Raw genomic sequence first — 11450 nt, 5'->3', positions numbered from 1 at the left:
ATACCAATATCTACAATACTAAAACTACATGCAAAATTAATTTCATGGTGCATCTAATGATATTGATCTGATCTTGTGAACGTTCATGTTTTTTTAATAATCCTGGTTAAACTTTATAAAGTTTGATTTAAGACACCTTGTATACAGAGTAAAAAGAAACGGGAAATATTGTCCGTTAATGCTTGCAAATGAGATTTTGTGTTACACCTGGGTCAGCAGAACGTTTTCTCTCGGAAATTAGTTAAGCAGTGTGTGTCTTGTACTCCCTCCTTCCCTGAATAGATAGAGTATAGTTCTGTAAAAAGTCAAGTATTTCTAAGTTTGATCATGCATATAGAAGAAACTATCAACAACTTCAAATTAAATTAATACGTTATGAAAATATATGTGATAGTGTATATATTAATATTGATTTAGAATTGTTTATCTTCATATTTTTGTATATATGCTTGGTCAAACTTAAAAAACATTGATTTTTGACCCAGTTTATACACCAATTAAAGAATGGAGACGGATTCCATCATGCAGATCAACATATGCCCCCCCTCCCCCCCCCCCCGCGCCGGAATTTCAGCTGTGGGTGGGGGCCCATTCTTTGATTTTTTCCATAACCAGCCACCTCGTCCCGTATTTTTTTTTTCATAACTCCCGTGGATGTAGCATCTTCTCACATAGTGCAATAACCCCAATGACGATGATGGGCATATGTCTTTGAGGTGTTAAAACTGCTTGGAGGGACACTCGGAATCATGTTACGCGCGTGCACCACAAATTGCCAAGGAGCATAACATGATGTTCAAGGGCACCTGGATCACATTACACGTGTTTCCATGTTCGTTTTCGCTTTCACTAAGAAATGCAAAACAAATGTGGCTCGCTTTCCGATTTGTGCATCCTATTTGTATTTGTCCCATCGTATAAATACGTACCACTTTTATGATGTTAAATTAAACAAAAATTATTCGATACCGTCAGACGCGTCACTACATGACTTTTATTGTTTCAAAGGAAGGCGGCACTCAACAAGGTGTCTATAACGAAAACTCCGCATCTCAAGTTTTTAGTGGGTCTACGACTCTGTGTGAGTGTGTGATTCTACATTCTAGTTGGAATTTTGAAATATTCAAATTCAGTTTTGTGTTTCCCACTGAACTATTTTTTTTTGACAGCAGTGTTTTACACTGAACTAGCCTTTGTACAGACACTCGTTATGTCAAAAAAAAAAAAGAACTTGTAATGATCTCGTCAAGCCTTCCGATCCCGATCCGACGTCCGAGAAAGCCCGACCCCGCGCGACCCAGACAAAAGAGTCGGTCTCGCCTCCTCACACCCCACTCGACAGGCTCCACACCGGACCAGCTCGCCGCCACCACCGTCCGCCGCGTCCCCCGCCGCGATCAACCGCCACTCCCTCCTCGCCTCTCGCCGGCGGCCTCCCAGACACCACCATGCAGGCCCGCGTCGTCGTCTTCCCCATCAGGGGCCGCGCCTGGTGCTTCGCCCGCCCGCGCCCCGTCCTCCCCGCCACCTCCGCCTCCGCCTCCGCCGCGGGCAGCGGCGCTCTTCCGCCGCCGCCCACCCTCAAGGACCTCTGGCTCGGGATCTCCGCCGGCGGCCGCACGGCGCCCGAGAATGCCGAGGCCGTGGCCGACTTCGTCGCGGACAAGGTGCTCGACGGAATGCCCCCCACCCTCTCCCCCCTCCTCCGCCCGCCGCATTCATCCTTTACTTATGCGTTTCTCCTAGCCTGTGCCTGCGGTATGCGGTCTTAGGTGGGCGTGAATGAACCATATGATCTCTGCAGCTCCAGTCGAATGTTTTTGGTCCACTTTATGTGGCCGCAGCAAAACCAGCTGATGTTTTCGTTGATCCGATGATGCTAAGCCGTTCTGGATCTCGCCGTGGCTACGTTTCTATTAATTCGTAGAATTTCGTTTTCCAATGTTTAGTTAACATGCATTGATATGTACTGACGTTTTCAGTTGAAATCATTCCCTCCTTGCTACGGCAGAATCTGTTGCGAACTCTGAACCTTGTTGGGAAATGCCATCCTCCACAGATTAATTTCTAGTTTTCTACTGTCTGTTCATGCTTGTAAGTGTGTGATATACTTGGGCCTCCACAGGCCCTTTCTTCAGCAGGGAAATGCATTATGCGTGAGGTTTATTTTGTCTAAGGGTGAAAATGGTACAGAAACAGAGTCTTTCAGAGGCCAAAAAATAAAATTATGAAGACATAAATGGGATGACGACTTCCGGTTGAAACACAAATGGAAGTGAAATTTCTGGATTTACACGTGAAATTTCTGTCCTTATGCATGTATGCCGTCCTCATAGACAGCACATAGTCTGTCTGTTTCCATGTCGTTTCCACCCTACTTGTATTCCTCCATAATAAGATCCATTGCACTAAAGCATGTGCCACTGTAACATGTTTAACCGAGCAAAAGTTACTCGCTAGGGAGAACCAACTATTGATTGAGTAACTAGCATATGTTGTTCGGGTGTGCAGATGAACAGGGCGTGGATTGGTTTCGGCAGCGCGCCGGAGGGATCAGTAAAGAGGCGGATCCACAGGTCGGGCGTTTAAGATTTGGCGTGTGTTGTGTGGAAGGGCGTGGCAAGATCGATCAGACGCTGAGCTTTGTTGTGGTGCAGCTTTGGGTTAAAGCTGCTTTCGCGGGTGCGGCCGTCGGAGACTCTGTTGAAGTCACTGACCAAGGATGTCTCCATGCTTGAAATCGTCCACCCTGCAAGGTAAGTGGTGATAAGCTTGCGTTATTGTTTCTTCATGTCTGTAAAATATGCTTGCCAGTTGGGTTGTATTTTTTTTTCTTTGGGTTTGTGGTGTTCAAATGGTTGGAAGGTGTGAGTGCTTACTGAGTTGATCTTGTATTGCATGTCTTCTGATGTTTGTGATTCTGAATGTAAATAGTACTACCTCTGATCCATAATAAGTGTCACAGTTTTGAACTAGCCCGAGTGCAAAACAGCGACACTTATTTTAGATCGGAGGGAGTATCTGTTATTACTGTAGGTACCGGGTCTCTTTTCCAATCACGTGAGACCCCGCCCAGAAAACGACACGTGTCTAGCACATATCTCAAAGCATCTTCTTCCCCAAAGATATCCCCAGCTGAGCAATCTGTTTAAACCGTGGAGCTCAGACTATTAGCATCTTCTATCTCCTTAATCCCAACTAGTGTGCGCTTCAGCTAGCGAGCCATGACTCAGAAGTCAGAACCAATCGCTCAATTGGTGATGGCTACTGGTGAACCACTTCTGTTCTACTCCAAAACTGCAGCATCGTATTGCTAGTTTGTTACTAGCTTGTTCTTTTATCCTTAGCCATCTTCATTGTACAAAAACCATCCAGCCTACCGGCCTCCAAGGCCATCGCGGCATCGCCGGTTCACCGTACTGCAGAGATGTGATCAAAATGGCATGCCCTGCACCTGCAGATTGCCTCCATCGGCGTGGCCATGGCCGTACAGAGTGAGAGTCAGGCAGGCAGGCCGGTTACAGCCACGGGTAGTCAACTGTCATTAGGAGAAGGCTAGCCACGAGATAGACATTGCCGGCCGGTGGGAATTTGGCAGAGATTTAAAGCTTGGAGAAGAAGATGCTTTGAGATGGGTGCCAAACACGTGTCATTTTCTGGGTGGGGTCTCACGTGATGGGGAATGAGACCTGGTCTCATAGAATTTTCTTCCCATTAGCAGGGAATATGCATTGCCGCCAATGATAGAACTAGTTAACTATGAGCAGGAGACAGACATATGTATATATACTTATTTAGGTGGGTTCTGTATGATGAACTTTGTGCATATATCTGGCTTCAACAATTTTTGCAAACTTGTCTTTCCCCTGCCATGCAGTTACCTGGCATTTTTGAACTCACATGCCTTCTCTTACCCCCCTAAGTATTTATTCTAAATCATAATTTGTAACTGCAGTATAAATCCTCGTCTCGTGCGCCGACGCCTGCGGCACATTGCTGTTAGGTGATTGCTTTATGACCTTACAAGTGTATTGTTTAGTTCGATTTAGATCTTTCCTGACACCTTTGTTTCTACATGGTTTTTGAGTATTAGGGGTGCGGCTATTCACAAAAAATATCTGTATGGCAGCATTTGCATGCTTCCAGTAACGAGTGTTTTCATGGTAAGAATTTAAGTGTTAGCTACAATCAATGAAAGTGTGCCTATTGGATTTATTCAAATGTATTCCAAAGATATTGTTATTTTATATCTGTCGTTGATTTTACTGCCGTTAAGAGTTGATCAAATATATCATTAGATCTTCTTTGTGATGGTTACATCATTTAAATATTTGTTTTTGCTGCATTCTAGCCTTCTAGGTTGCGCACATGTCAGTTGGTTGAGGTCTATTACTTGAAGCAACTTCCTTGTGTGCTCGCTCTACTTTGTGGCTTAGTACTTCAAATTAACAGAAGGAAAATAATAAGGTCATTTTGTGTATTGTTAAGATTAGAGAACCAGATTTAGGTTTGTGTTTAGTAGTTAATTATTTATGATGTAGTTATTGTATTTAATTATGCTGGTTACTGGTTTTACCATCATCTGGTTAATCAAAGGATCTGATTGTATGATGCATTGTTGTATTTTATTACGTAAGACAAATAACTTTCATAACAGAACACTCTTTATTCATCTGCAGGTGCTGCCTTTGCCAAACATACCATTTTTTTGGACGCTGTTTCGAGCTTATTCTCACTGGCGAGCTCTCCAGGTTCAAAACATGTCAAACATATTCCAGTTTGTTTGAATTTCAACTTGTGAACATATACTCCCTCAGAAGTCAGCACTAGTCTGTAGTGTGTAGGGCACAATTTGTGCACAAAAATTCCAGAGGATGTAAACTATAGAGGGCATGTAAGTCAAATACGTTATTGAAAGTCTTGTTAATTAGGAAGGGAGTTATTGGCAATGACACAGTTGCTACTTGGTGACTGTTGGAAGGAGCTATACTGCATTGCATGTCTTCTTTTGTTGGTAGAGAGCTAGAGATTACACTATGACATACTACATAGCAAATCTGTGTCAGCAATACATGAATGAAAATATGTAGGTTTTTTTGACATTTATTTTGATGCAGGGAAGCGAGAGACTCCACTTGCTAGTTTCAGACTGCTCAGGTGAAGGGAAAACCCTTCCCGAGAAGAAAAATGGAATGAGTACAAGAAAGGATGACGACTCACAGTATGCTCCTTGGGTAAGTTGACTGTAACTTCAAAATGAGTAAAACCTTTAGATTCTTATATCCTTGGGGTGCCCGAATAATGCCATGAACAGTAACATGTATATTACCATCATTGATGATTAAACATAGGACCTCTCATTACAGATAAGACGTACTATTAGCTAACTGGATTCTTATCACTTACCTACTGTGACCATATTAAGAGAACCTGGAATAAATTTCACATAATTGATTTAGACATGTGTTATACTCAAATATGTCCACTTAGTTATCTTTTTAAATGTACGCTCCTAGGAATTGTGCAAAAGAGATTTGTGGAAGTATTTAAACTAAAAACAGTTTATCTACTTGCATAGAGTTTTTCAGTTTACTACGCTCCTAGGAATCATGCCCATGGGGCCTTACGTGTGACTAAAATTATATTTCAGTGACTTGTACCATGCATGTCATGTCCTCAATGGTAAAATGTATGTAGTATAAGATTACACAATCGAGTCATTGATGATCAAACATGGAACCTCTCATCACGACATGTGATATACTATTAGCTAAACTGAGTTCTTATCACTTACCTACTGTGACCATATTGAGTGAACCTGGAGTATATTCACAATGAAGTTTTGTCAAAAGGTTCCATGGAGGGTTCTTCGGGCCGCTTGATTGGTCTAGTCATGCTGCGTCTTTAAGTATACACACCCAAATGAGATTTGTGGCAAGAAGTAGTTCAATTAAAAAAAGTCATCTACTTGAACAGAATTCTTCTATTTAGTAGGCCTGATTTGTTTGACCTCGGGCGTATGTCCATACTTAGACGCAAGCATGTGCGTACACAGAAAGGCATGTATGACCATGACTTTGGATGGATGAATTTATTGTTAGTAGCTTTCTTCTGGCATGCCAGACTTCCTGATAGAACAATCAATCATTGAGCAATCATCACAATCAGACAATCAGTTCTGTTAGTATATCTTTCTGTAGCTCATGCAGTTTGGTGTGGCCTGCCTGGGTTATTAAACTTATTATAGTACATCATTAGGTGATAGTGCGACTGTTTGTTCATCTTACATGGGTAATCACAATAGTGAAAAAGAGGATACTTGCACCTTGGCCTTGAGTAGTTACCAGTTTTGGCATAGCTTTTACTGCGAGCCTGCGAATGTATGGTTTCTCTGGCAATCAAGCATGTTGATGTATAACTTTTAGTTGAAATATAAAAACGATATTTTCAGTTTTACTGCAATGAACCATGATCTTGTTCCCCACAGAGTTCATTGTTTTTCTTCACTTATTGGAGTTCTCACTTCTCAGCGCTCTATAACCTGCCCCCACTACGAATGGACAGACAAATCTTCAGAATTCCATATTTAGCATCATAAGATGATCAATGTTCTGTAATATAATACTCCCTCCGTAAAGAAATATAAGAGCGTTTAGATCATGATCTAAATGCTCTTATATTTCTTTACGAAGGGAGTACATCTCGGGCAGTTTTGTCCAAATAAGAGTCATTGGGTTGTGGGGTAATGGTTGCTTTCATGGTTGCTCTTGCGCCCCTCTTATCATATGCATGTAGTCTCATGTGTGACTGAAACTATATTTGAGTGAATTGTAGCATTCATCTCATTTCCTGGATGGTCAATTATCTTACTGTGGTTATTTCATTCAACAGAACTTTCAGCCATCACAGAAGCTCGATGGGTTCCTTAAGAGGAGAGGCTTGGATGAGGGTCTGGATTGCGACACTATTTCAAGGATATGCCAGACGTACGACTTGGACAAGGTTGATGTCCTGAAGTACAGGGATCTGGAGTGGCCTAGCTCAGCTTCTCGCACTACCTAGGGATTCTTTGCCCACCGATGTCTGTACGGTAAAACAACTCTACTGGATGATAACTGCTGGAGGGTGATCAGGCTGGATCTTTTTTGCTTGGGACATGAACATTTTAACCGGCATGGCGGATCATGTGGTGCCCGCATTAATCTGCTGCTAGCTTAGAAAGCTGAGAAACGAAGAGGACCTCTGAAACCGTAGCAACCCCATATGGTGACCCTCCGTTGCTCTGTACCCAGGGTGTAAATAGAGTTTGGTGGTGACCTTCTACACCTGCCGTTTCTTTACCATTTCAGCACCTCTCGGTGATAGGAGTCTGTTTGCCTGCTCAAATCAACAGCTGGGTACTGAGGTTGAACATGACCTTTCTTAATTTTGTTTTCTTCTATCCATGCATCTGAATTCTGAATCCATCTTTGGTCAGATCTGAATCTTGCCAGGATCTTGTCTCTGCAGAGCAAGCAGAAATGAAATTGGTCTTTATGCTGATGTGTTTGTGGTGATTTTCACTTTGAAGACCAGCTTATTATTGCTTATCTTTTGACTGACCCAACTCTAGTAAGTACTTCCTACGTCTTCCATTGATTGCATGTCATAACAAGGATTTTTTTTGTTGGAAAGGCTGGCTGCCAACTAAACTACGAAAAAAGTTTCGAAAACGACGTCGATACATCATGGATTTACTGTGTACTGAATCCTTGAAACGGACTCGTACACATGATGATTAAGTGCGATTGCAGTTTGCTGCTGGGACTGGAGTAGATCGAGATGGGGCCGAGGCCAGCCAGTGTCCGTCCTCTGCTGTGCAGCTTGAAGCCTATCCATGCATATAAGGGCGGCGGTACGTGTTGAGCGCGACGTCTCTTCGACTATCTTTGTCGCAAATTGTGGTCCATGTGTTCTTTTGCGAAGAAAACTTTCAATCTATTCATCGACTGAGCGTCTACAGGTGATAAGATGCCCCGCCTGTGGCATGCACCGTCTAACAAATGGATTGCTACTGTCAATTGAAAAAAGAGACTGGATCGCTCGTAACTAGGTTCATAGTGAAACAACCATAAGTTCCAATATTTTGTAGAGGGAAATAACAGCATACATAAAAGAGAGAGGGAAATAACTTGAAACTGTAACCTGAACCTAGCTCTTGTGTAATTGTGGGAAGCAAATTATACGTACACAGAAACTACCAAATGGACGACTCACGCCCTATGGACTAATCCGACGGATGCTAGGAATCGCTAGTCTAGTGGTTCCCTTTTTTTCTTTAGGCCTCTTTTTTTTGCGGAAAAACTTTCAATCTATTCATCTTCAATCATGGTAGTACAACGGACACTAGAAATAATAAAAATTACATTCAGAACCGTAGACCACCTAACGACGACTACAAGCACTGAAGCGAGCCGAAGGCGCGCCGCTGTCATCGCCCCTTCCTCGACAGAGCCGGGCAAACATTGTTGTAGTAGACAGTCGGGAAGTCGTCGTGCTAAGACCCCATGGAACCAACGCACCAGAACAACAACCGCCGCAGATGAAGAGTGTAGATCAAAAGGATCCAACCTGAAGACACACGAATGAAGACGAACGACGAACAGATCCGAGCAAATCCACCAAAGACAGATCCGCCGGAGACACACCTCCACACGCCCACCGATGATGCTACACACATCACCGAAACGGGGACTAGACGGGAAGACCTTTATTCCATCTTCAGGGAGCCGCCGCCGTCTCGCCTTCCTGAACAGGACATAAACCCTAACAAAGCTCGAAAAAAAATATGAAAGCGGAACCCTCCCACCGGCATGGGCCGAGATCCACTCCACCTCCATGGCCCTAAGGCCACCGGAGACGGGACGGACCGGCACCGGCGCCGGTGGGAGGCAAAGAACCCTAGTTTTGGGGAAGCGGCGGCTGGGTACGAGGCGATCCGAGCGAGCTTTTTTTTGAGGGAGAGCGAGCGACGCGTTGGATGGATGGTTTTCTTTAGGCCTCTTTTGGTTTGCAGGAATTCTAAACGATAGGAATTTTGTAGATTTTTTTTCTTTGGAGCCTTTTGATTTGTAGAAATATAATCCTATCCTTTTTTTTAATAAAAATAGATTCCTGTTCCTATACATGATAGGAACCAACCCTTTGTATTTCAAAGAAAAAAATATATTAGCCTAGATGCAATGAAAAAAGAATCATATCCTATGAACCAGATAACATATTTCTCTACAGGATTTGAGATATATGTCATCTCATTTTCTATGGCTTTTTTATATTTCTATAATATTACTGTTCTATGAACCATAGGATGCCTTACTATGTCCATCTCACCTGGGGCCTTGCACTACTCCTCACAGCCCACCCCCTTTGTTCCCCGCGCTCCAACAACTAATTTCTGTTATTCAAATAAACCACATGATACCATCATCAACTAGGGCAACCATAATCCTATGAGCGACTTCTTTCTTATACGTACGCAATGTCTGAAGATATACATATCAGAATTTCTAGTTAACCGACTTGTACAATAGTACCCAATCATTGTCGTAAACACATGTTTTAGGCCCTGTTTGGTAGCAAAGTATTTTCTAAGTTTTCTGTGAATACTACAGTCTTTTAGATTACTGTAGTTTTATTTACAATGAGCTGTTTGATTGCCCCTAAAAACTGTGGTTTTAATACTACAATATAGGCAAAACTGCAGTTTTTTCTCTGCATAAAAAAAAAGAACCCAACACCTTTTTTTTTTAAAACTGAGCAACCGAAAAGAACAATGCAATGCGTCTAGCTTGGCTGTGCGGTTGTAGTTCGTGCAGCTTTATGACATGGTGAAGTTGCTACCGGCTACGCCATGCTGCCGGGTGCCCTCTTTGCCTCTTTGGTAACCTACAAGCCCTGAGCGTAGGTGTTCAATGGAGGTCACTTTGTGCTAGCTTCCGTTCTTATGCATCCAGATGGCAATGGCTAGCTAGCTAGAAAAATGGCTGCTCTATTGCCGTGTACATGGCCGGTCTTAGTCTGGTCAGTTGGGGCATGCAACTACGCTGGTAAACTGAATTGTTCGCTAGCTAGCATTTTTTCGTCGCTGCACCAAACAGGTCCTTAGTATCGCGAATACTCTGAAATATTATGTTGTGTCAAAACCATGGTATTTGATACCTACAAGATAAATTACTGTAGTTTTTTGATACTTTGGTTTTTACAGTACTTTACTATCAAACATAGCCTTAATTCTATAGTCTTGTCAACTGGTATCCCAGGGGAAGCTCCAAAACCTTGTATTTATGGTGTTTGGTGGTGGTGGAGCAATACCTTCTCTATCTTGACGTTTATGTGGACCATCGTGGTTGATGCGGAGGAATGCAAATACACCAGCTGTTGTAAAAAAATAACTTTTAACAATCATTGCAGCTCAACAACGACCCTCAACATGGAGACGGTGCACAAATGAATTAAAAGACCAAGAGAGGGACTCTCCTGCCTCGAGGCAGCATTCCAATAATATGATAATATTATGATGGTTTTTATTACATAGAGGATGGCTACCTCATCTATGAAACTATAAATCTCGTTTCGTGCAGTAATTTTTGACTTCTTCATAGCGACCACTTGTTGGTTTGATACATAGTTACATGTTCGTCTGTACCTATTTTGTGTGCCTCAACAAAATTATTGGTTCAGGAAGAGCATCTCACAATAATATCATGCTCGAGGACATGAAAATAGTGTATTCTATGTGTGTGTGTGTGGGGAGGGGGGGGGGGGGGGGAGCCTTGGGCCTGGTCTTTTTGGGAGGGCATACATTATAACCTTTTATACCTTTTCCTCCCCGCCTCGGTGATTTTTTCCTAGCCCCGTCACTGCCTGCATCCTTCGTCTGTTGCAGATGGAGCACGCCTACGACACATGCACAAGGCCTTCAAAGTTGATGCTCTAATGAGTACAAGTCTTGAGATTCCTTAACAATCCAAGCTATAAATGTAAATAAGAAGGAACTTGCACCGACTTACCTAAGGCAAGTAACGACATGGTCCATCAACAAGTACTGAACTTTGTATGAGTCAGCGAGAACCTAAATTATTACAACAATTAAAGTCGTATGTTGTACAGTAACAAATGCTGCGAATCAAAAGGTAGATAAGCATTAAAGTATCACAAATCACCCTCACAAAGAGTAGTTGATATAAGCTAGCCAGAAATCATTGACCGTGTTGTGCCTACTATGCGAGAGGACTCATAACTATTTTGACAGACATCATTTTGTGGTTATCCAAGACCATCTTTTTTCTCTCCAAAAAATATTGAAATCCATATTCACACTAAGGGAACTAGGATATGGTAGGATTTATGGCATTAGGAATGACATCTTCATGAAGGTGCGCTCAGCAGAGACCTCCACTATTATCATCTAG

General features: G+C 42.6%; 1 protein-coding gene across 1 annotated transcript; it reads left to right on the top strand.

Moving 5' to 3' along the window:
• Positions 1–1287: 1287 nt before the first annotated feature.
• LOC123136336 (uncharacterized) lies at positions 1288–7542 on the top strand. Its single transcript, XM_044555703.1, has 8 exons — positions 1288–1667; positions 2512–2576; positions 2658–2756; positions 3956–4003; positions 4094–4163; positions 4680–4751; positions 5118–5234; positions 6892–7542. Exons 1-8 carry the CDS (start codon positions 1449–1451, stop codon positions 7060–7062), a joined length of 861 nt encoding a protein of 286 aa, XP_044411638.1. The 5' UTR covers positions 1288–1448; the 3' UTR covers positions 7063–7542.
• Positions 7543–11450: the final 3908 nt, after the last annotated feature.

The sequence above is a fragment of the Triticum aestivum genome, chromosome 6B (genome assembly GCF_018294505.1).
Source record: "Triticum aestivum cultivar Chinese Spring chromosome 6B, IWGSC CS RefSeq v2.1, whole genome shotgun sequence".
Classification (NCBI taxonomy): Eukaryota; Viridiplantae; Streptophyta; class Magnoliopsida; order Poales; family Poaceae; genus Triticum; species Triticum aestivum.
The sequence above is the reverse complement of the archived record's forward strand: the minus strand, read 5'-3'. Positions and strand labels throughout refer to the sequence as shown.